Source organism: Letharia lupina (assembly GCF_014066315.1).
Source record: "Letharia lupina isolate WasteWater1 chromosome Unknown contig_3, whole genome shotgun sequence".
Lineage (NCBI taxonomy): Eukaryota > Fungi > Ascomycota > Lecanoromycetes > Lecanorales > Parmeliaceae > Letharia > Letharia lupina.
Genome location: NW_023502972.1, coordinates 114,768 through 138,722, shown reverse-complemented (window position 1 = coordinate 138,722; position 23,955 = coordinate 114,768). Strand labels below are relative to the sequence as shown.

The following is a 23,955-nucleotide window of genomic DNA, read 5'->3' as shown; positions in this document are numbered from 1 at the left end:
GAAAGAGTGATAGTGGTAGCCATGGTAGTGGTAGTTTTCTATGTCGGATTTATCGGATTTCAAATGGGCGCAAATGGGGGTAGGGCGCAAATGGGGGTAGACACGATTAGATCTGCTTCGGAATCGTCGCGCCTGAACTGAGCTTACCTAGTTTAGAGCCCACTGCCTTTACAGGGCCCAATAGAGGTCCCTAAAGCTCAACTCATGCGCTCCCACGAAAAAGCTCTAGGGCCCCCTGCAATGGGGTCGCTTTCCGAAAGTCGGGATAAGGCTCCACTAACGCTGGCCAGGAATTATGGTGTAGACCTCCGTACAGGATACCGTTCTCGAGAGAAATGTTCGGAGTAGGACTGCAGAGCGAGGCAGCGTGAGAAGAGCTTTCATTTCTATGTAATGGGTTGTAAGATAGCACGAATGTCTGTGCTGCCTCCGGATCGTACGCAATCTCATTGGCACTTGTGGCATGACACATCAATACTTGTTGCAGCTATGCACGAGGTCGATAGAAGAGACCCAGGCAACAATCCAACTTGTAAGAACTCCCATAGCTCGCCGCTCCTTGATCTTCGAAACAGCGGAGAATATTGTGCTATGGTGCTTTTGGAGGTCTTTGAAAGAACCGAGTGTGGGGACTCTATGATTGCCCTCAACATGTCCCGTAGTCTGGATGCAAAGAAAATACAGATGCATAATCCACCGGCTAACGTCCGTATGTCACAATGGCAAGGCGCAGGAGACCAGGGGTAAATTGATCTTCATTCCTTTTTTTGTACAATCAGTCGACCAGCTATTCTACTCGGTCTCCCAGAAGACTGAAGCCGACAGCTATTTGGGAGGCCAAAACCTACTCAGCCGGGCCCTCCGGCGGGATATCGGCAATCTTCTGCTGGGTACAACCTCCATTTTTCCGGCCCCCACACCTCTCCATCATATATTATGACCAACGACGTGAGTCTCTGAGCTACGATGGTGACTCTCCGATCCCAATCCCGGATCCAAGATCTTACGAAATGCAGCCGTTTCAGCCCTGGCAGCAGCGAGAGAGTTTCACCGAAGATATACCAGCACGCGAAGAAACAGAGATCGGTGATGTTGCCGGCATTGGTTGGCCCAATGGCATCGGCAAAACTCTCGATCACCTCGCGATACGTGAAATCATACCATGATTCCCCAGGGCGGAAGGTGTTGTCGCGGTAGTAGATGGGAGTCACCTCTAGGTAAAGTTGCCGGCATGTGAAGGCGACTGCGAGCCTCGAGCTCGGGAGTGGTCCGTCGTCCGTCCGGTGTACAGTCTACCTGGGCTATAACGATTCGCCACATAACGATATTCTGGTTGTAACGATTGCACAGCCATGCAATGATTATTTTTGGTGTAGAATAACGATAACTTGTCTACTACGATATCGTTAGCATTTACCCAGTAAATTCAGTAATATCGTTATATCCAATGGCCCTAAACAATATATCCTCGCCATCGTCGCCGCCATTAAAATAGGATTCCAGTGGTCCCAGGGCATCTATCTCCCCCCCACCGCCTAATTCTACTCGAAAACGACGCCGGGCAGTTACTGACGCTGAACGACGAGACATACGTCTATACAATGCGACTAGATCAGATAGTAAGCGTAAGACACAGGCGCTTCAGGCCTGGTTCTTGAAGAAGGATTCAGAGGCCCTAAAGCTACTGGAACGTCTATAATTATACGAGGAACAACAAAACGACGGCGATGATATACTAATCACACGTCTGAATCGATATGAGAGAGAGATCAGGGCTCGTAAGGCTTCTGCGTAAAAGCAGGCATCGATTTAGGCGTATTTCAATAGTAATTAGTGCAAATCTAGGCTTAACGATAATTTGGTTGTAACGATACTGTCTCCATGAAACGATATATCGTTATAGCCCAGGTAGACTGTATCTCCATCGAATTCGCAGAGCGGAAGTTGCTCTCTGGCAGTTCGTCCTGGCGCATACGATCGTGGAGAACCACATCCCCGTCCTTGACAACGACATACCTCCAAATCTGGTCGCGAATCTCGGGAGGAAGTTTGAGTACGGGAGATAGCTTCTGGACGGGCAAAGAGATCCTCCTGGTTCCCGGCATTGTGTGTGGTCGATGGGATTTCCAAGAAATCGTCTGGGAATGTAGACAAAGGAGAACGAAGTAGCAAGCAATCCTTGCCAGAAGTGTTGACGAGGTGCGGCAGACGTGTCAACACGAGCCTAGCGAGAATGTTGAACACAGCCTTGGTTCAAAGATCACAGCAGCAACAACCTCAGAGTTGGCGAAGTATGTATGAGCGAAACAATAGTACACTGGTATGGCATACGAGACACATAAGGTACCAAGTCTAGGGATGCGTAATGACTGACATTTGACAGTCATGTGACGGTCATACGGTGATAGGCCGTCTGACCTGACAAATGACAGCGCTAACTGTATACCGTAGGTGTCTAACCGTAAAGATTATAAGGCTAATCAAAGATAGGCATAGTAGATAGAAGCTTAGCGTTATCTATTCTTAGCTCAATAAGATACCACTAGTGATACTCAGTTTCAGTCCTGAATATCTCTGAATTCCACCATACCCTTCGAATCCCACGCTTCACCTTACTACAAGCTCTTTGCAGTGCGGCCATTTGAATACATATGACTGTCAAATGACCGAGAAGGTCTGACCTGACGTCACGTGTCATATGACAAATCCACATCCCTAACCAAGTCCGATATCCTGAACCCTCGTGGCAACTATCAATGTATCCGCCAATCCCTCTCCTCACACCTTGTTCATATCAGCGAGTATATTCTTCAACCCTTTCGTGCGGGAGTTAGCTGCATATGCAGTGGGGCTGGCAAGGTTTGTCTCCTTGTAGAACAGAACCTCCTGGACAAGGAGAGGGTCCCAGCAGACGATGGGTCACTAGATCTGTCCCGCTCCATATTTGCCCGGAGCTTGGAAAACTGGAGCATTGACTATGGGTGGGATTGTGGCAAACATGAATACTTCCAATCAATAGATCTCTGAAGGTTTCAACCTTTTGTGTTGTGTCTCCACCGGAACCTTCCGATCCCCGTCTGGAATGCTACACATTTGAGAGTAGTAGAATTTGCATAATAAAGTATTGGATTGAGATGCTAAACTACTGGCGTCGATCTTGATACAGTCTGAGCGATGTACGAGTGATCCTCTCCATCTGCTTGCATAACAGTATTGCACCATGTCTTACCTCTCTCTGCCTGCTCGTTCGGTATTTGAACACCGAAAGAACACCACACGTGTGAAAGACCTGCCGACTTAAGCATGCAGGACGGATAGAATGGTATTGAAAAAATGCCCGCCAGGCAGCGAGTGCAAGGCAAAAAGGCGGAAAGAAGAAGCCCCTCGAATCCAAACCGTCCACAAAAGTCCTCGAGCACCAATAGATACCGACCAGGCAGGTTTCACGAGGCCGAAAAGAAGGAATGACGTAGTAAGAAGTGCTCGATGGGTGGATAAGCCGATGCGAAAATACGCGACGAGACAGATCCGAGAATGCTGTGTCCTGAATTCCTCCTCGCATTGGCGTGTATCAAGCGGCACTCTGAGTGTTGACGCGTTGGTGAGACGCAATGGTCTTGAGTTCTTGTTCACGTAGATCCTGGAAGAAGTCCTCGACAGCCCCATGATGCCAAGCGTTGTTGGTGTCCCCACGCTGGTTATCATAGTCGGCCAGGGTAAGACCCATGTAATTGAACGCTGGATGCGTAGAATGCTGATCTTTTGGGGCGTTCGTAGTCTTGGCTGGAGGCGAGTCTCTACCACCGTCGTATCCAAAATTCACTGAATTGTGATATGTCGTTGAGGCAGTGTAAGCGCTAGGACCATGGTTCTGATGGCTTGAAGTCTCAGCGGTATGCTGCCTATCGCTGTACAAAGCCTCTGACGGTAGACGCACTTGAGGAAGGGGTTGGATGCCCTGTTCACGATACAATGACGATGTGTGAGCCTTCCCAGCGCCGTCAAATTGAGGGAGATAGCCATGCGCTTGGTATGTGGCGGAAGCCAAAGATGACTGAGCTTTGCCGACGGCAAGATCTGGGTTCGTTCTAGCAAGTGAAGCAGAGCTTGAAGGGTGAATTGTTGCATAAAGACCGTTGCCGATGCCACCATCGTTGGAAGCATTGTTTCCCTTGTTTTCAGACAGCTGTTCCACCCCTTTCGCTTGAGCCCGCTTATTCCCGTTCATTTTGTCTGCCAGCGTTGAGCTTATCTGGCTGAGGATGCTCATAGGTTGGGCAGACGAGTAGCGGGGACTCTTGAGCATCTTGCGGAGGAATTGGTGGGAGTCGCTGCTCCCAACGCTACGGTACAGGTCAGCCAAGCTTCATTTGATGCAAGCTGAGTCACATAAACTACCTTGGGACGTTAACAGCATTGACTTCACGAGAGTCCAGGGCATTATGCGCATTGAAGCCCGTAGAAAAGGGATAGTTGCCGTTGAGACGCGGGATTGGTGCTCGGATGGTGCTCGCGCTAGGAATGTTCACCTTCGCCGTCTTGGGAACTCCATGCTCCTTCGTCCTCGCTTGCGTTTGCAGCGATTGAAATCGAATTGAATTGCTAGGAGTCGTGGGTGTGGTACCTTCTTCGGGGCCCCACGGACTCTTTGACTCGGTCACTGGCTCCGACGAATCCGAGGTTTGACGGTGGCCTTTTGCGGCATCGATATCGTGATTGTCGGCATCAGCTTGCTTGTTCTTGAAAGTATTGTACGCTTTCATATCGTCCAAGTACTTCTGGGTTACCTCATCCAGTGGAGTGTGGTACCATATGCTATTCAACTCCTCTTCTGTTGGTTTCCGGCTTGAACCAGGGAACAGGGTAGAATCCCAAGCATAGGCTGGCATAGGAGATCCAGTACGTGTGTCATCATTGCCCAGCAGGTTTGGACCCATGTAAACTTTGCGAGGCGCGGTGTTCATCTGAATAGTTCCAGCTCCTTTGTAGGATGAACGGGTACTTCCTGCCACTGGAGTCTCCGGGTAGTCTTCAATGTAAGCCTGACGAGGATTGTGAACTGTCTCGAAATTCTTAGATATGGTGGTTCTATGTCCAGTGGATAGATGTGGCTTTGATGCTTGCGCAGTAGAATGGATGTTGCTCGCTTCGAATGGCCGCTGAATGCGCTTATGCTCAGGCGTACGGGGAACTCCTTGTGGTAGCGAAGGCGCTTCGGGAACCTTCACCTCGTCGCCAGGCTTGAGCTGAACGTTCCAGGCAGATCCTGTGTGCTGAATGTTAAGCTCGCTTGTGCTCATTTCTTCGAGCGCGCTCGAGTCAAAGCTATGCCTCAGTTCCTCACGCTTCGAGCTTGCAATTGGTGAATAACTCCGATAAGCCGGTTTTCTTGGGATCTTGGAATGAGCTTTAGGTGCTGCGATATCAGACTGTATCAGTCTCTTGTTGCTGTCACGGTCGTAGGCAAAATCGCGGAAAGATACGGATGGTAATTGGCCTTTGAATGCAAAGTATGAACGGGATACGTCTATGACATCTTTCATGCTGTCAGTCGTAGCAGGATCCCAACCAAAAATGCGGGGCGAGTTGCGCGCATGCTCGCATTCCGGCCCTGGAATATTGTTGGCTCCTTGACGACGGTAGTTGAAGGCACTGTCATTCCAATTCCATGGGCGAGGGTTGCCGACATGATCTGGGACTTCGGAAGGCAAAGGGATAGGGTCACGATCGCAGATGGCCCACCAGAGGTCCTGTTCAGCGTCGTAGGCGGGGTCTTTGCTTTGACCACCAGCGCATCCATACAGCCTCGCCTGCTCGCGAACCCGACGAACGGCCTCTTGAAACTCGGCAACGGTGGTGCAATAGGTCCTACTGTCTTTGGTCCAATTGTACAGGTACCTAGCAGCGTACTCGATGTCTTCATAGTCTATGACACGCATTGCGGGGTCTGACGGGTCCAACACACTGGAGGACGACGACTCCTCGATATGCGATACCGTTCGAGTCTTCGGAAATGAGACCTTTTGATCAGAATGACTCGCCCAAGTAGAAGAGTTCGCATTGTTCTGGGTCTTGGGTGCTGGATCAATACCTCCAAATGCTGCTCGTATGCCAAACTGTTGGTGCTTGACCTGCTGGCTTTCAGTACGCTTGCCGAAACTGGCAGAAGGTAGATTTGAAGTATTCCTTGGAACGAAAGCAGGCGCAGCAGGCGAAAGATGCTTGCTGATGGTGCCTCCTTTCGCCACTCGGTCATTTTGGACTGCCTCGCGCAAGTCAGTGGGACCAGGAACGACTTGCGCAGCAGGTGTGACTGGCAGTCCAGTGGCAGCAGGCGTAATGATTGGTATGCTATGCTTTGGTTTCTCTTTACTGAGACGGATCCTATCAATCTCTTCCACTAGACGTCTCCGCTGTGCTATCAAAGAGGCTCGCTCCGCTGGCGTTATATCATAGTGGTATAAAGCAAGATACTTATCGAGGTTTGTGAGTTCGGTCTTCAAGCTTAGCTCGTCACCGTTCTGTCTCTGGTGAAAAGGTACGTCACTCTTTGACATGTCTGGCCGAGCAACATTGGTAGCGCTCGCCAGGGGTATGGACGGAGCTGAAGCCTGTGAGGGCTGAGGAGCAAAATTGTAGTGAGAGTTGTTGAGATATCCTTGTAGATTGGCTTGGGGATAGTACTGCTGATCAACAGGTAGGTGAAAAGGCTGCAATGGCTCCATACTCGTGCTGACCCCGTTCCAAGATGCGCGATAGTTCACACCATTATAAGAGACAAGGGTGCTACCGTCCGGAAACATCACCATGGGTACCATAGGAGCTTGCGCTTGCATTGCTGGACCCATGAAAGATTGGTACCCGAATGGCAAATCGTTGAAGGGAATGGCTGTTTGCGTTGAGGTAGTCTGAGGTGCATGCTGAAGGCTCATACCACCGACACTGCCGCCCTGGCTTTGCAAATAGTCACCTAACGTCATGGAGGATATTGCTTGTGGGTTCTGTGTACGAGTGTTTGATTGAGTCGAGCGGCTTTCCTTTTGAGAAGATCTTGCCGTTGCTGGACCGTCTCGAAGAAGCCCGTTGAGCGAGCCAAAATCTAGCATCGGTGGCGGCGAGGAGGGACCAGCTGGAACGATGCGACCTCCCGCTGTCACTCGATGGTGTGGAGGAGAAGCGTGTTGCTTCAAGAATCGCGCAAAACCATCGTGTCGCTGTAAAATAGAAGTCTCTGGAGGAGCATGTGGTTGACGAAATGGCTGATGCATGTACTTTGATTTCCCTGCAGGGTAAACGGTGTGGCTGTGAGTTTCTGCGACTCCAGAAGAGATGTTGGAGACGTCAGACAGGCCCCGAGAGCGTGTTGGTAGTCGACGTGACGTTGCAGCTCCCATATACTGGAAGATGTTCTCTGGAACTAGAATTTAGCTCATCTCATGGAAGCTTGGAAAGCTGGAACATCATAGCACTCACCTGCGATGGCCTCCGGTTTAACGCGCAACATAACTGGCACCGCGGGCTGTGTCTCTTTCAACCTCAGCAGAGTTGCAATGTCGTACACCTTCTTCGCTGGCTGACAGCCTTCTTGACGAGAGGCATGGTCGTCTGTTTTAGCAAGAGCTTGTTTTGCTTGGCTGGCACAAGGTGGAGCCCCGGCGACATGAGCGCGTTGAAGCTCGGTCGCATCGTTCGAGGGTTGATCGTGCTGAGACTGTTCTTGGACCCAATCAACGATGGTAGATCTGAAACGAGGGAGGGTCTCAGAAGATGGGCGGTCGTTTGCTAAAGGTAGGGCCATGTTTCTTATGGCGTCGAGGTCAGGGTAGCTGGTCTCGCTGAGTTCAGGGTTCGCGTTGATCAGGGAGAATGCATCTGTTCCTGGGCTAGAATCAACACTCTGCATACGGGGTGGGGAAGGGACATTTGTCCAGGCCCCTGAGGACTGCATTTGATAGTTGTAGAGCTGCTTTTGGACAGGCGGCTGTCGTGTCTGGGTTTGGGTATGGAGTTGTGATGGTGTGTAAGTTGACTCACCTAGAGTAGAAGAAATTTCAAACACTAGAAGCAGACAACTTGTGCCAGCGATGATCCCCGTCGATTATGTGAGCGAAAGGTTATTGGTGGCAATTAGTGTGATGGTTGCCGACGGCGATGAGGTTGTTGAGCTTGAGAAGGTATGTTTACAAAAACGAGAATGCTCTAATGTCTTAGCCGGAGCACAGAGATCTCCTATTTGGCAAGAGCGGCTGTAACTCCTTCCTTCTGAGAATCATGTGCATCTTCTACCTTTGACATTTGTGAACAAGAGAAAGGTAAACGATATTTGTGGGCGGATGGGAGTGTATCCAGAGTCCACGTTTTTGCCACTATTCATGTATATAAATTATTGCAAGACACCAAATGCTGGAGTCCATCAACTTCTCAAGCTTTAATGAATATTGGAGCACAAGAGGGGCGACTGCCAATTCGGCGATGTAGCATGGCTTGCAAGCATTTGACGTGTCGAGTATAACTGATACAAACTTCAAATCATTTGGTTAATGAGGCTTCTCCCCGCATCTGAAAACCGGTCTAATTTTGTTCTAACTTTTGGTATAGGAAGCACGAAGTCCTTGTCTCGTAAAAGGCTCTTATTTGCCTCATCAGAGTCTGGTTCATGGCATGGTCTAGCACGGGTCAGAAGGGTCATGGTAAAGTGAGGACAAGTTTCTGGAAGCGACTGGAGGTTAATCAGATCACTAGGGCTCAGGGTCAATGGCAGGATATTCAATTTGATGCATTGCCTCCAGAGTAGCAAGCCATATTTCAGCCGATGGTGCCATGAGATTTGCACGCCAAAGAAGTACAGCATCATAGTGGACTCTATCTATCACAGGCTGTGGTGTCTTCGATGACAAAGTAACAGCCAAGGTTACTTTACGCTGACGGTGCTTCATTCCTCGTCAATTTCCGTTGAAGGGATGAAAGACGTAGCCTGTCGCTTGATTCGTCACGGCACTTTTGCGGATGACTAGAAAATCGACGACTATCTCATGGTCGAAAGCCTCATACGATGACTCTAGATCCTCCTTCTAAATGCAGAATCTATGAATGGAGCGCACATTCTTGAATCGCTGGTAGCTACATAAGATCTGGCATGGACTTTTGGAGGATTGAAAAGCCCAATTCAGGTGATTTATACTTTTCGTCATGCTGGCTCTGGACTAGCGGAAGATCACCCGGCAAGTCAGGAGCTAAGGTACCTTGGCGCAGGGCAAGATCGGATCAAAGATTCGAGGCACTGTGAACACTCGCGACAAGTTGAATACAACGCGGTCCGGACACAAGTTCGAACCAAGACCAGCATCCTTTTTCTACTTCCTTCACCTCGTTCAGTTCAGATATTAGGAGGCTCTGCGGCACATTTAGGTAAGCTCAGAGATAGCTTTCCTAGCAATTCTTGGGTCGAGCCTGCTCCCTGAGTACCCACAAGCTGTGTCTGGTCTGCGTAGAGCAACACATGCTCAGTGTGACCCTTGTCCCCTAGTTCCATCACAAGCTACTGACTCTTCGCCACTGCGCTGCCTCATAGGAGATATCTAAAAAGCATCTCCACCCCCATCTTCTTCGCCAAACCTCCAACTACTCGAAACGATAGTATGGAGACTATTGGGAGCAGACTCCGCAAGAGACGCCGTACGAGCCCGATGTACAATGAGGATAGCGAGGACTCTTCTCCACCGCCCAAACGAGCACACCCTAATAGGGGTGCATCTACCCGTGGCAAACGTGGGCAAGCTGCTATTTCGCAACAGAGCATGCCTGCATCTTCCCATGAAGAACCACAACCCCCTGTACACGCGGCATCGGCAGCACCTGAAACTCCTCCTCCAGTTGCCTCGCCAGCCTCCGCGCCTAGCATTCAGCAGCCTCCCCAGGAAGCGCCTACTTCCAATCGGCACCTTCCATCTGGGCAACCCTCTCCCCAAGGTGCACATCCACCAGACATCAACACCGTTATTGCAGACATCATCAACCATGGTGAGACAGTTGAAAGCCACTGTGCCTCCCAAGGGTATGCTGCAATGGGTATGGTGGACACAGAAAGCTATTCACAACTAGGAGCTAGTCTACATCTCAAGCTTCAAAGCCTTCCCATCTTGGACAATTTGGTAAGCTGCTATGGGTCACCGAGACGATGTGTTCGCTAAGGAGTACAGGCTACACAAATCATAAATACCTTAGCCAAGTCCTCATACCAAGAAATCCTTACCATAGCCACGAAACCTGACTCCGATCCCGGTCAAGCCTACGCGACTCTAAAGTCTCTTTTCGATCATACTAAGAAGGTCTACTCGATCACTGAGCCTTTCCTAAACCCTTATGAGCTTGGACTTGTGGAGAACGCCCATCTTGATACAATCAGGAAAGCAAACATGGCTACATTCGTTTCGAGTGTCTTTGGGAGCCAAGACGTAGGATTCTATCATCTTAACGAAAACTTTCTTGACACCTTCGTCGCAGATGGCGGCCGTCTTTTGAAGAATCAAGCTCAGTTGCTCCTGGATCTGAAGACACAGGCCTACATATCTGCTGCAACCACTGGCGAACGTAGCAGAGAGGCAATTCTTGATGACCTATTTCCGCATGACCTAGGGGATCGCTTGCTGAGGCGAAGAACTGGCGCTAAACAGTTGGCTCCGAGCGAAGCGGAATTTGTGCAGCGTGCTCAGAATCGAAGGAAGGCGTTGCTTGAAGAACCAAACACCGAAGCAGCGATGGCGGCTCTGCCAGGGAAATACATTTGGGAAGATTTCTTGAGGGACATTAGTACATATGTGAGCAAGAACTTCGAGGCCATTGCTGGTATAGCTGTGAGTGCATTCTGACCGTCTGCGAAGTGCTCGCTGACATTCTGGCAAGGCTCGTAAGACGCCTCGCCCCGGCCGCGGATCGAACGTCTTTACCGCCGAAAAGAGTAAACAACAGCCTCAGTCGCAGCAGCGTCTTACACTACAACAGCAGCAGGTACCACAACAAGAACGCCATACTCGGCAGATGCCGCAAATGCAAGGTGAAATTTCACTAGGAGGATTGCCCGCCCCAGCGGAGACAGAAAACCTTCACATTGATCCTCGCATTTCCGGAAATGATGACATCGCTGAGAGGGCGGCACGTGCAGCTCCTGTCGCGATGCAGGACTTTGGAAACAATGAAGGTTCTTTAACTCCTCAACAGCCTCTGCAAGAAACTCAGTCATCAGATGAAACCAAAACCCCGGGTTCAGTGCAACCCGTTATGAAAGGGGATTTGCCCCAAATCCAGTATCACTTTGAGCATCCGCTTCATCCAAATGTACCTGCTCCACCACCGCCTCATTGGACATTGACGCCATATGACCATCCTCAGCAAGCACAAGGACGTACACCCGTCCAACAACAATGGCAAGGGCAAGGGCAAATGAACATGGGACAACTTCATCCATCATATAGCGACCCGAATCTCATTCCCTACCCAACACAATCAGCACCTACTTCGGTGCTATATGAACGGGCAAGGCAAGCTGCCACAGCCAAATCGTCTCCGAACAATCGTCGTACCGGCCATCCAAGTCAACGTCGCCCATGGACTATAGAAGAAGAGAATTCGCTCATGGCAGGCCTGGATCGTGTCAAAGGACCTCACTGGAGTCAGATTCTCGCAATGTTTGGTCCAGGTGGTACTATCAACGAAGTACTCAAGGATCGAAACCAAGTCCAGCTCAAGGACAAAGCGCGCAATCTCAAGCTCTTCTTTTTGAAGAGCGGCATCGAGGTTCCGTATTATCTACAATTTGTCACTGGCGAGTTGAAGACAAGAGCGCCAGCTCAAGCGGCCAAGAATGAGGCTAAGGTTAAAAGTGCAACGAGTGAGGATCGTGCTCATGTCGAAGGTGTCTTAGCTCTTGCCGGAGGGCAGCTGCCGGAGTCAGATCAAGCTGCAACAGATAGGGAAGATCAGGAAAGTGCTGTGCAGAATGGTGACATCGTTATGGGAGATGCAGACGGTGGCCATGATAGTGCCATGGGCAACAGGACAGAGGCTGATTTCGGTACCGCAAACGGACAGGATGTTGCTGGAGAAAGCGCCGACGCGCTAAGGGACGATGTTGGAGAGATCGCACTACTAAAGCAGGAAAAACCAGAGCAGCATCGGACACAGCAAGCACAAATGTTACCTACGAATGTTTACATGAACGGGATCGACGGCAGACCAAATACCCTCAACTTGCATACTCAAGCAATGCATAAGCCTAATTTGGACTCATCAAACACCGATCCAGCTCTCCTCGTTTGATTGAGATGTGCCTATCACCGATGAGGGCCTTGACACAACTTCGTTGCCGCTAGCTCAAAAAAATCCCAGTCAAGGTTCAGTATAAGAAGGCGCCCATGGTTCTCAATCTTTCTTCGACGATGCCGTTCATTCAATGACGTCCTGTTGCACCCGCTACATACCTTTTTTCATTACCAGATATCGAAGGTGCATGCAGAAGGTGTGACTGGTGACAATGAGTCTGTTCCAGTACCTTACACAACTTGAGAGCATTTGGGATTGCTCTTTGATGAGGACTTCTTTAGTTTGGAGCAATACATAGTTGACTGCATACGTTCATGCTAATAGATACCACGGGAGGGCGGGGAAAGGCACCAGATTTTGACACTCGAGCAAACGAACGTGTATGTATGTAGATCAAGCTTGACACCAGATCATTACGGATTCTACGGGTCATGACAACCTTCTAAAACTCATAGTGCCTCCATATCGTTTGGCCAAATAATGTTGGCTTATGCATACCCTTCTCGCGAGACTTTATCCGGGTCAAAACGCCTCGCAATGCCTGCGCCTTCATCCATGCAATCCCCATCATTCTACTACCACCCAACCCCGCATCACCGATAAAACTCCCCCCTCTTAACATTAACCCCATACTCCCCAACCGCACACCCCAAATCCTCCATCGTCAACACCGCCCGTCCCGCCTGCCCGCCCCCCCCTCCACCCCCTCCATACCCCGCCCTCTGCACCCCCAACACATGCTGCCCACTCTTCCCCTTGTCGTCCTTCCCCCCGCCGCCAGCCTTCCCGGCCCCGGCTTGCTGCCCCGCCCCGCCTTCCGCTCCCGGTATGGCGGCCGCGGTGGTGGATTGCCCGGCGCCCGTGGCGGAGGATCGCATCCGCGAGTACTGATACGCGTCGGCTGCTATGTCGGCGATGAACTTCTGCGTCGCCAGCGCGAGGAGCCGCGCGAGGGGGAGCGGGGTCGTGGTGGGGGATAGCCCGGCCAGGAGGAGGTGGTGCTGCGTTACTGCGTCGGGGATCTGGATGCGCGTCAGTGAGTTTTTCTGTTTGCTGAGTGATGCGAGGTCGGGGAGAAAAACGTACGATGGGTGCGTAGTCGTCCATCTTGCCCAGGAAATCCCGCAGCGAGATGTCCTTCCGGGTCGCTTCTCGGGGCTCGGGGAGCGCTTCGTCCAGGGCTGGGTTCTCGGGGTCGGGAGGCGCGGGGTCTATGGCCATGTCGATATCGGGGTCGAGCTCGGCGTCGTCGGTGATGGAGGGTTGTTGGGTGGTGGAGGGATCGGGGGCGGAGGTGGGGTTGGGGTTGGGATTGGGGGAGGCCATGGTGGCAAAGGATAAAAGCGCTGTGAGGGTGATGCAGTATACTCGCTGTCAAGACGTGTTAGGTGTGGGAGTGTGGGGGTGTTGAGGGTTGAGTTGCTGATGTACTTTGCAGCACCAGCAGTGACGCTATTGGTTAAGCTATTGCTGTCAGCCTTATGGAAGGGCTGCCAAGACTTTTCGTTCAATTGAACGAATCTCAAATCGTCCTCCGCCACTTCTCAATTGTGAAAGAGACGACCAATCTCAAACAATTCTTGGGACAAATAGATGCTGAGCAGTCGCAAAATTGCGACAGTGTTTGTGTTGGACATACCAGGCACAAGATGGCGTTTCTTTCTTACCTCGAAAGTGTTTCATGCAAGCACCAGCTTCCTAAAACATCTGTCGCAAACTCCAGACATTCGTCTAATACGATTACCTAGACAAGGCATCCTTGCCTAGGCGAGTGAAAAAGCAGAAGGGATGTTTTTCACCATAAGATGAATCTGTGAGTCACCTGGCATGTTTGCGATAAAGGACTTGAGACGTAATAGAAAAATGAAACGAGCCTTCGTTACTCGTTCCGCTCAAGAGGGTAAACATCCTCTATCAGTAGGTTGGGCAGTTTTCCTCTTTCACGTACGTTTCACGGAAGCACGTGACGGTATGTAGGCCTTATGAATACCCATCATCCCCAGGTCCTTTTGATTATTCTCAAGAAACAAGACATAAACCTTCTACCTCGTTACAAGAGAAACCAACCAGACATAGCCCATCTAAATTATTCAAAGAAAAACCAACAAGGCATACTCCATCTACATCGGCACACAAGACCTTCGCATTGGAACAATCATACGACGCCTCACAAATATGACACTGATTCTTGCAACGGCTTTCATCGCCATCACAGCGCTCGCTCTCCCCAATCCCACCAACTCCATCCTACCACGCGACTTTCCTGAGCCTCTGGGACGCAACCAGGGGTCTCCTTTCACCGCCCTCACGTTCACAATATACGAAGAGCCGCACTGCAAAGGTGAACCCGCGGGTACCTACACAGGCTCTTATGGCTTCTACGAAGCCCACCAAATGCAATCCTATAGGCTCACCCGCACACTCACTATCCATGAAGTGTTAGACTTCTACTCTGGCTCGGCGACAGATCTGACAGTCAATAATACGCACGATCCCACCAAGAATGGACATTATACAGAGGCTTGCTGGCTATACGACGCAACGGCGGGGATAAATGCTACTGAAAAGGATCAGGCTACTGGGGGGGGCGGGCACAATGGGAAGACTGCAGGGTGCCATACTCTTAACAAGAACGAGTGGTGTGCGATACTATGGTTACCGTAAACCATTGCATGACAAGGCGCCGGCGCTCTTAAGTGCCACAGGTCAGAGTGCAAGATGTATCTGACGCTAGGATGCGATATTGGCTTGGAATCTTGGGTTTGAACTTAGTCTCGAGGGATTGGATAAGCAGGGTGTTGGGAAGGAATCGATGCCGCGAGAAGACACCCCAATGCGTTGAATTTGATTTTTGATAATGCGATTCGAATTGTCAGTGGCGTTTGGTGTATTTTTAGTCATTTTGCCGGGTGTGAGGGAGAAAGATAGAAGGTCAAACATTCGCAGTCATGACGGTTCTGGGCGAGAGAGTCGAGGGCTGTTGAAGGTGGAAGCATTGATATGTTTTGCAAAGGCTATTGGTCAATCAACGCCTGGTGACACTGTCAGCCTGATCTGTTTGGGAGAGCTGCCAAGACTCTTCCATCCTTTCGCTTCAATCATTTCTTTATCACTTCTCTGTATACAGGGAGAAAAGTCTATATGCGGTGCATTTGCATATGTGCACAACAATGCTTGACCTTACGTCTGCGCTGCTACGAGCAACGATTTGTGGCCAACGGCGCCTACTTCGCGTGACGAACTAGAAACAAGCCAAAGGCTGTCAGAAGGACAGACATCTGGGGTTAGGAACGACTGAGATGTCGTCTTACCTTTTTAAAGCACGCATCTCAATTACAGAGGGAGAAATGAGGGGAGAGCCATGCTAAGGACAATTTTTGCTACATCCATACCGGCCTTGGGCATTGGAACATTGTTCACATGCGCAGCCAGCGGTGCATGGTGCACGTTTCAGCGTTGACAGCATCGCTTCATTGGACAAGAAAGAAGCCCCTCGTATTCCTGCAAATAATCTCGTTTCAAATTTGTCTCTAACGAGTGTTTGTCTGACACCTCGTGACGTCTCTTTCTGATCCTTTGAGATGTTTCAGGCAAGGATTAGGAAAGGAGCACCGCAAACTCCAAGCCCCCATCTCAACTTCCCGGACAAGGACTGCCTTTCTAGGAAAATAAGAAAGAAATAGGGAAGATCGCCCAAAAGAAGATGAAACGTTGACTTGGCCGGCGTTTTGAAATTGGCCCTGAAACTGGCAACAAAAGAACCATGAAACAATCATTCAAAGACCTCCGTCAGCATAAAGGAGGCAGACGCTTGTTCTATTTACAGAAAACCTTTGTGGAATAATTCTCCTCTCCCACGTGCGTTCTCTCTGGGAGTATCACGGGTCGTTGACCACCTAAGTACTCATCATCTCCAACCCTGCGAACCATTTTCAAGCAAAAATATCTGATCCCTCCATCTGAGTACATAACCTCTCCTGTTCCCCTCTAAACGATCATACAACGCTCGCAAGTATGACACTGCTCCTCACGGCAGCCCTCATCGCCGCCACAGCGCTCGCCCTCCCCACCACCAACGCCGTCCTACCACGCGACTTCCCCCCACCCCTGGGCCTCGACCCCGGCCTCCTCTTCTCCCAGCTCACATTCATCACGTACACCGAGCCGTCCTGCCAGGGCGACGGGCACGTCTTCACGGGCGCCTACGGCTACTACGACGCCTTCCAGATGCAATCCTACAGCCTCAGCCGCTCCCTCCTGGCCGACGAGGTCTTGGACTTTTACACCGGCTACGGGACCGGGTTGAAGGACCGGTATTCGGTCGATCACGCCATGGACGCCCATTACACGGAGGCGTGTCTGCGGTACGATTCCACGGCGGGCATCAATGCGACGACGCACGATGATGAGGGCCATGGGCGGTGGAATGGGTGCCATACGCTCAATAATAACGAGTGGTGTGCGGTTGTGTGGTTGAAACCTGGTAGTTAGGTGATGGAGTGCTGGCGCTCTCTTGGATGTCACAGCGTCCATTGTGCAAGGCATAAATGGCGTGGGGATGGGGGTTTTGGGTGGAATGTCCGGTGTGTTTTTTCTTTGAAGGAATCGGGTGTGTAACCGACGAATGCCGCTGTATCAGCTCTGGGTGTGTTGTGTTTGGGTATCATCATGCTTTTCAACTCATGCGCTGCTGGCGTTTGACGCGTTATCATTCACTGTCCGGTAGCGACTTTAACATATGGACACGTATTTTCATTCACCTATCGCACCGTTACCACTCCACCGTTACCACTCCACCGTCACGGGAGCACTGCTCCCTCCAGAATCGAAGCGCAGGAACAGTGGAGCGTTGAGACCCTCTTTGGGAAAGCGTAGAGTGGCAATTCTTCTCTTCGTTCTCGGCTTCATTGCCCACTCCCAGATCCGTGAACATCGCAATGCCTTCCCTCAATGGTGTCTTCAGGAGCGATCGTAAGGTAGCGAACCCCAGCTCGATTTTGGCTTGAGTGCTGCAGTCGACGATGCGATGAAATGGTTCTGATAATCCGACAATGTTTGCGCCTGCGTGCCAATCTACTTTTCAGTCCAAGATCTTCGTACACTGACATCGCAAGGTCATCGGCTGTGTCCCAGGCTCTTCCGTCATCTCGAGGCTTGTGCCTGCAAGGGAGATCGTTATACGGAGCCAGTATCGCGCGACTATAAGGTGTAACGGAGAGGCATCACATCCCACCTGCGATGCTATCGTCCATAGTCGAGTGCTGATGAAGATGCTCCCGTCACTCTCGATGCGTTCGGCACAACTCGTGTCCGTCGTGCCGGTATTCGCAGCGATGATGACATGTAAGAATGTCGCCACCGGTCTCACTTGTACATCCTGGCGGCCAGTCCCCTGGGCTATAGTAAAGTGCCGAACCTCCTTCTACTCCCTCAGGGGCACGCTGTGAAGCTCCTTTCTCGAATTGAAGGCGTCCGGCAACAAGTTCGGTATCTGGGATGCGTCGACTCATCCCCGGCGCATCGGGTGGTTCTTTGTCACTCACTTTCTACAACAGTAAGGGCTTGTAGATCGGTCTCTTTCGTCGCTTGCGCCAGAGAGACGGTAAAGGGACTCCTCCGAGTTATGCCAAGCTGTGAGCCGAGAGCTGGTCGTCGTATCCTGTGACTAGGCAGCAGAGAAACTTTCCGTCATCGGAAACAAGCCAGTCGCCGCTCCTACAATCATCAGTCGCAGAACCCAACGTCGGCGAGCTGGTCTTCCGACAAGAGGAAGAGAACCTAGTCTGATTTCTGGGAGGATCCGTCCGACCGCCCCTCTCCGCCCTTCTGGCCCCAACCGTGGGAGAGATGTTTTCCACACACCCGGAGACCGAATCTGTTCGGATACGGCCCTGCAATTCTCCCGAAGACGGATGCCCTGGACAGAGACCCTCAACGCACTATATGGCTTCGGGACTCAGTCTGCCTGCGTTCATACGCGCGAGAGAAGGAGCGGGCGAAGATAGTCCCGAGACGAGGGCGGTCCGCAGGAGGAGATTCCGATGCCGCCCCGTCGAGTACAAAGGCACCTCGGGGGCTGGAATTTCAGTATTCATTTCTCGTCATGGAGCGTGAATGAGAGAAATGCGCCTCGCCTCCGCCGGTCTCGGCCGCGGGAGGCGGAGAAAGGATTGAAAGCCATGACGCCGGAAGGGGCGGGCAAGAAGAACACCGCGACATGACTACTAGCTCCGGTACTTTCAGTGCTTCTGGCTGACTGGGGGCCAAAGGCAAAAACAAAGAAGCAACGATCAGAAGGACTTGTCTTTGTGGGGTTACTGTTTTTGGAAGGATTTCGCTGGTTTCATCAGGGCCATACGTGGGGGAGTCACTGCTGCTTTTCGATAGGTTTGCACTAGGATGCATGGAAGGATTGTGGAGGGGTTCGCTCTTTGTCTTCTTTTCGTACATGAGATACCTTTTTAAATGCTAGCTCGTTCAGCGAGTCGAATCGTGACGCTCGTTTTGAGCGTCAGTGATCTTCGCTCGGTTGTGAACTCACCAAGTCGCCGTGTCACATGAAAGGTTAGCGAAAGAGATTGTATACCCGGTATGAGTGAACCATTTCATCACAAGCTACTACCGACCAGTCCTGTATCCATCTGCGGTGCGTACCCCGCTATGCCGTGGCCTCCAGAGAAGACGCATTCCCAGGCAACGACTCGATCCTTGCCGCCGCTGCTGCGGAGGAACTCATGGTTAGGAATATGTTGCCGAGATCTCCTATTGCGGACCGTCAGCAATTCCCCTCGCTTTCTTCCTTGCATCCAATAATAAATATGTAAGTAAGTAAGTAGATAAGTCAACTCACCAAGCCCCGTGTAAACCCCTCCCCGTCCAGCCCGCACGCACACGCTGAACACGGCCGTCACGGCCTCCCACATGCGATACCACGTGCTGATGTCGGATGGACCGGTCGAGAAGATCTGAACGACGCATTTGTCGTCCGCTGCTCGCGTTCACAAATCCCGCGCGTCAGTTTTTATGTATCTTACGTACGTACGTATGTACGTGTGCATGTCATCCAGACTGCGATTTACGGAATCAAAGCTCAAACGAACACGCTCGACGGTCGACACTTACACGAATCGATATAAATGGGCAACCCCTGCTGCGTCTCGGGCGCGGTCCGGGGGCCGAATATCAGCCGCGCCACCCCGGCCGGCATGTCGCCCAGCACGTCGCGGCAAGACGTCCATTCCGGGCCGAAGGCGCCGCGGCAGCGCACCTTGGGCTCGTAGATGCCGAGGACGACGGCGAGGTTGTTGTCGCCGCCTGCGTACGTTCGAAAATCACCATTGATCAGTAGTGCGTGGAGATTACGGAATCGAAAGCCATGCGATGGCCCAGGGAAAGCGTGATTTTCCTTTTTTGCATTTTGAAAATCTACCGGGTCGAGGAGGAAGTGAAGTGGTCGGCTTACCGATGTTGCGGGCGACGCCGCCCCGCGACTCGCCGCCCGCCGCGCACTGCAGGATCAGAGCGCTGGCGGCGCGTCGGATCTGGCCGAGGCTGGCGAGGGCGGTGCGGGCGTCGTCGGAGACGAGGCTGGTTTGGAAGAAGCAGAGGGCGCGGTCTGTTTGTTGTCAACATGAGCATCGTCTTATTCACATATTACCATGCTCCAAGAAATGTATTGTGAGGCCTATGATATAACATAAAGCGGTGTCGGCCGACTACTGACCTCCCATGATCCGATACGGAAGCGGAAACACTATTGCTTCCAGCCCGGTATGACGGTTGCCCCATGTGTATTGCACCGAGTCGGGCGTGACGTGTTCCTTTGCGGATTCGCAGTCGATGATGTTGGGGTTGAAGCCGAAGTGTTCGCCGCTGCAGCGGATGTCCAGGGCGGCGTCTTCGGTGGACGATGCGTTCGGCGTGGATGAGGAGGTGGTGTTTGAGTTGAGTCTGGGCGGGGATTTGGACGGGGTAGAAGGTGGGCTTGCTAGGACGGGAATGAGGGAGAGGAGAGCGAAGGGTAGGCTACATGATAACACCATCTTCTGTACCGTGTTGCGGATCACCGGCACAGCTTTACTTGATCCCGATTTCACTACAAGACTTCTGGCATGGAAGTAGGAGATGAATCAAGAGCCAAAGATAGCTCGTGTAGTCGTTGAATGACTCGACTTACGCGACTTGACTGTAGCCGCAACTGCCTCGCTTCGTACCATTGGCGCTCTTAAGCTGTGTGGCTCACAACCAGCGGCGCGGCTATATAAGCTTCAACGCATTGTGGTTTTTCCGAGGGCATCGTGCTATCATTCGTACCTTCTGGGAGGTTCGAGTCGAAGGAAGTCTCCAGCGTGCAGGTCTATGAATAGTGATGATCGCACTGCAGAGAATGTTTGATAAGAAGCAAGAGATGGAAGTGGAACACTTGTTTTGATTTAGACCGTGAACTCGAGCCAGCCGACGGGTCTAGCCAACACGCAGCAAGCCATTAACCCTGATATCAGTAGTGGTAGCTACTGCCAGCAGTCATGAGTAATCGACTCCTCGTTGCCTTACTTTGACGTTGATCAGTAAGGGAAGTCCATGAATCAGTCGTCCCAGGCCGCGAGCAAAGTGCCTCGTCCTTGACACCAGCGCCCCTTTGCAGTCTCAAAGAGCGCATCTGGCTAGCTGGTGCATAGCCAATCTCATCCTACTCCTCGAAAGCTCCGCAACGGTCATCCTTTGGACTGCATCACTGAGTGACCTCGACAATATGCTCAAGCATTGACGCCGCGGAGCGGACCAATGATACCGGACCGGATTTCGAGACGTAGCACTCGGGGCAGATGATCCGCTTCCTCAAACTGGCTCCCGGCAAAAGATGCTCGGTATGAGCTCCATTCCAGCAGTAAGTGCAGGATCAGAATTCAACAGGCATCCTGATGCCTGTATTGAACGCGATGGTGGAAAAGATTGCGCATGTTGTCGAGCGGTGAACGACTGATTTCGCGGAAAACGAAGGACTCATCGTCGATCAATTAGAATATCGCCGCCAACGCATTGATACGGTACTCATGTCGCTCCTCGAGGTGGACGAGGCATTAATGCTAGGTATTCACCCCACGGATGAAACCATATGCCTTGACAGCCAGCCGCGACCAGTAAATCTGTGGTTGTATTCAAATACTTCCGGTTACTTTTCTAGGGTGTGAAGGTATCATTGAAGCGCAAGATAAGAGATGCAGACCTCATGACGGGCCAAAATCCGCGCCAAGGAAATTCGGTGCGCATATGCAACGCTATCGAAATGTTACATGAGAGCGCAGGAGAAGTCTCTCAACATCAGTACGTTCGATGTAGACAATCTCATGCTGTCGTATTGAATTGAATGGAATAGTAATCGTCGTTGTCGCCCGTAGGACTTGCTTAAAACCCTCTTGGGCTAATTACAATATTATTACTTTTTTATGTACAGCTGGTCGACGCGATCTTATCCAAATCGCCAGAACAGTATGGAAAGCCAAAGTCCACAGTGGCAATTGTTCGATTACTGAGTAATCAACCATGCGGTTCGATCTTGCTTCCTAGCTTGGCGTCGGGCCTTTCAATCACAAGCCCTTCGATTGCAAGAACGTCTGGATTACGTCATACGCGCCGGTGGCGTTGTAGTGCAAGTTTATGCCGTGGCCAGAGTTGGGCTGGATGTACGCTGTGAAATCACCGGATGGCACCATGGGGAAGTTCATGGCCGCTGCTGCTGGGATCGAGGGAAGAGATGCATTGCCGGTGGCAAAACAGTTGCCTCCGCAGTATGGCAGGTCGTTCGCTGAGATTACATTAGCATGCTTGATGATTTGGGACATGACGTGGTTCGGAAGAACTTACACCCGGTAATGATCAGCACTGGCCCAGCGAAGGCGTTCATCATCGGCGGACTACCCAATGTCAACAGCTCGCCGACAGTGACAGGCTGCTTCGTGTTCTCGGCCACGAGCAAGAGACCAGGATCAAAGAAGCCAGGCAGGAAAAAGAGATACTGGTTGGCGCCAATGTTCGCGTTTGTCAAGTAGCCCGCAGGGTAGTCCAGACTTGGCGAAGAGGAATTCAATCCCACAACGTAGTCCGTCAGGCTATACATGTTGAGAACAGACTCAACAGTAGATGACGAAATATTGGTGTTGAGGACAGACTCCACAGCAGATGAAGAGACATTGCCGAGGCGGAATGGCTGGTTGAGGTACGCTTGCTCAAAGTTGGACCCGGCCTCAAAGAAGCCGACGAAGGAAGCGTTCATCGAGAAGCCGGTCAGGACGATGCCGTCGGAGATGGTGGGGTACATATTGACAAGGGCATACGTCTGGGCAGAGCCGAAGGAGTGACTGGACGTAACATTAGGATCTGCCCCTTCAAGAGTGTACTGATCATGCTCACCCAACGTGTGTGACTTTGCCGAATGTCTGTTTGATGCCTGGGAATGTAGCATTGCGCAACATCATTGTCAGTTCAAACAAGGCTGCCATTTCCAAAGACGCTTGGATCTCATCCAGAGGCTCGCCGTGGGAGGAGTTGCCGATGCCCAAGCGGTCGTAGGAGAGTGTGCAGTACTTATATACGTCGGTAGCAACATCGATGTAGCTGTAGTTGAAGTTGTTGTAAGAGAGATCCCAATAGCTAGCGCCATTGTCAGCAAGACAACTCAAATCGTGTCAAATGAATCCACTCACGTCTTGTCAAAGCCGATTCCGTGTGTGAGGATCTGAACGGTTGGCTTGGTCATAGTCACATTCATGCTGCTAGGCATACAGAACTGGGTGCTGATGTCGTAGGTGCCTGCCGTTGTCGCGTAGCCCGAAAGTACGGTCTCAGTGAAGTTTCTGCCCTGCTGGGTTTGGTTTTGGGCGAAAGTAGTGGCATCGAGGTTGGTCTGTGGCACGGTGATATTGAAGACAGCGGTGCGGGCAGAGATTGTGACTGGGACGGTCATGTTGATGCATGTTTTGGCAGCTGCTGAGCCAGCAAGCACGACCACCGCAAGGGCGGATTTGGGGAACATTTTTGCGGTTGTTCGAGCTTCTCGATTAGCTGTGCAGAATGCTGTTCCAGGCCAGTCTTTACGGATCAGGACTGTTTGGGCCGTTGAAGGGAGGGGGCGACTTGTCGAGGTTAGTGAGTTTATAGGAGAAAAGAAAAGGAAACAAATGGCGCGGACAGGGATAATAATGATCAACGCGAGAAGACGTTGAGATGAACGTCATGATGCTTCTCGCGTGTAATAATGATAGCCATGTTCCCGCTTTCCGACTGAGCTTGAAATGAGACAATATCCGTGGTTCCTGCATTAAACTTCCACATCTGATTGACGATTAAGTTCGGATTGTGCTGGTACACAACCAAAGAACCTAGATCTTTGAAGCATGCTTTTTGATGATTGGTTCTTCGAAGTGGGAGCATATCTCATGAGAAGATGTAATTTGCTCAAATGGAATGAAAAGAGAAAAGAAAAACAATTGTCGATCTTAAGATGAGATGCTCTGTTCTCAAAGGTTCTGGATCTTTGGAAGAGACTAAGAAATTGACGCAAAGTTAGGAGAAAACCTTTTCCTCTTTTGACTGAAAAAGTGGATCTTGGCACCATTAGTTTCTCCGTTTGAGGCGGGA

At 51.2% G+C, this 23,955-nt stretch overlaps 8 protein-coding genes across 8 annotated transcripts; 4 read left to right on the top strand and 4 right to left on the bottom strand.

Annotated features, from left to right (window-relative positions):
• Positions 1-651: 651 nt before the first annotated feature.
• HO133_006963 (uncharacterized protein) lies at positions 652-1,166 on the top strand (the record flags this gene model as incomplete). Its single annotated transcript, XM_037297859.1, has 2 exons — positions 652-743; positions 809-1,166. The coding sequence occupies 2 exons, from the start codon at positions 652-654 to the stop codon at positions 1,164-1,166; spliced, it is 450 nt and encodes a 149-aa protein (XP_037156494.1).
• Positions 1,167-3,571: 2,405 nt separating this feature from the next.
• Positions 3,572-7,903, bottom strand: HO133_006962 (uncharacterized protein; the record flags this gene model as incomplete). The annotated part of the gene is made up of 3 exons (XM_037297858.1): positions 3,572-4,343; positions 4,399-7,411; positions 7,474-7,903. 3 exons carry the CDS (start codon positions 7,901-7,903, stop codon positions 3,572-3,574), a joined length of 4,215 nt encoding a protein of 1,404 aa, XP_037156493.1.
• A 1,735-nt stretch (positions 7,904-9,638) lies between these two features.
• HO133_006961 (uncharacterized protein) lies at positions 9,639-12,315 on the top strand (the record flags this gene model as incomplete). Its single annotated transcript, XM_037297857.1, has 3 exons — positions 9,639-10,151; positions 10,200-10,853; positions 10,903-12,315. 3 exons carry the CDS (start codon positions 9,639-9,641, stop codon positions 12,313-12,315), a joined length of 2,580 nt encoding a protein of 859 aa, XP_037156492.1.
• A 596-nt stretch (positions 12,316-12,911) lies between these two features.
• Positions 12,912-13,644, bottom strand: HO133_006960 (uncharacterized protein; the record flags this gene model as incomplete). The annotated part of the gene is made up of 2 exons (XM_037297856.1): positions 12,912-13,340; positions 13,405-13,644. The coding sequence occupies 2 exons, from the start codon at positions 13,642-13,644 to the stop codon at positions 12,912-12,914; spliced, it is 669 nt and encodes a 222-aa protein (XP_037156491.1).
• Positions 13,645-14,493: 849 nt separating this feature from the next.
• Positions 14,494-14,982, top strand: HO133_006959 (uncharacterized protein; the record flags this gene model as incomplete). Its single annotated transcript, XM_037297855.1, has 1 exon — positions 14,494-14,982. One exon carries the CDS (start codon positions 14,494-14,496, stop codon positions 14,980-14,982), a length of 489 nt encoding a protein of 162 aa, XP_037156490.1.
• Positions 14,983-16,332: 1,350 nt separating this feature from the next.
• HO133_006958 (uncharacterized protein) lies at positions 16,333-16,809 on the top strand (the record flags this gene model as incomplete). The annotated part of the gene is made up of 1 exon (XM_037297854.1): positions 16,333-16,809. One exon carries the CDS (start codon positions 16,333-16,335, stop codon positions 16,807-16,809), a length of 477 nt encoding a protein of 158 aa, XP_037156489.1.
• A 2,167-nt stretch (positions 16,810-18,976) lies between these two features.
• On the bottom strand, positions 18,977-20,534 carry HO133_006957 (uncharacterized protein; the record flags this gene model as incomplete). Its single annotated transcript, XM_037297853.1, has 6 exons — positions 18,977-19,080; positions 19,169-19,306; positions 19,441-19,632; positions 19,781-19,933; positions 20,042-20,413; positions 20,495-20,534. 6 exons carry the CDS (start codon positions 20,532-20,534, stop codon positions 18,977-18,979), a joined length of 999 nt encoding a protein of 332 aa, XP_037156488.1.
• A 1,371-nt stretch (positions 20,535-21,905) lies between these two features.
• Positions 21,906-23,350, bottom strand: HO133_006956 (uncharacterized protein; the record flags this gene model as incomplete). Its single annotated transcript, XM_037297852.1, has 4 exons — positions 21,906-22,123; positions 22,183-22,676; positions 22,729-22,968; positions 23,022-23,350. 4 exons carry the CDS (start codon positions 23,348-23,350, stop codon positions 21,906-21,908), a joined length of 1,281 nt encoding a protein of 426 aa, XP_037156487.1.
• Positions 23,351-23,955: the final 605 nt, after the last annotated feature.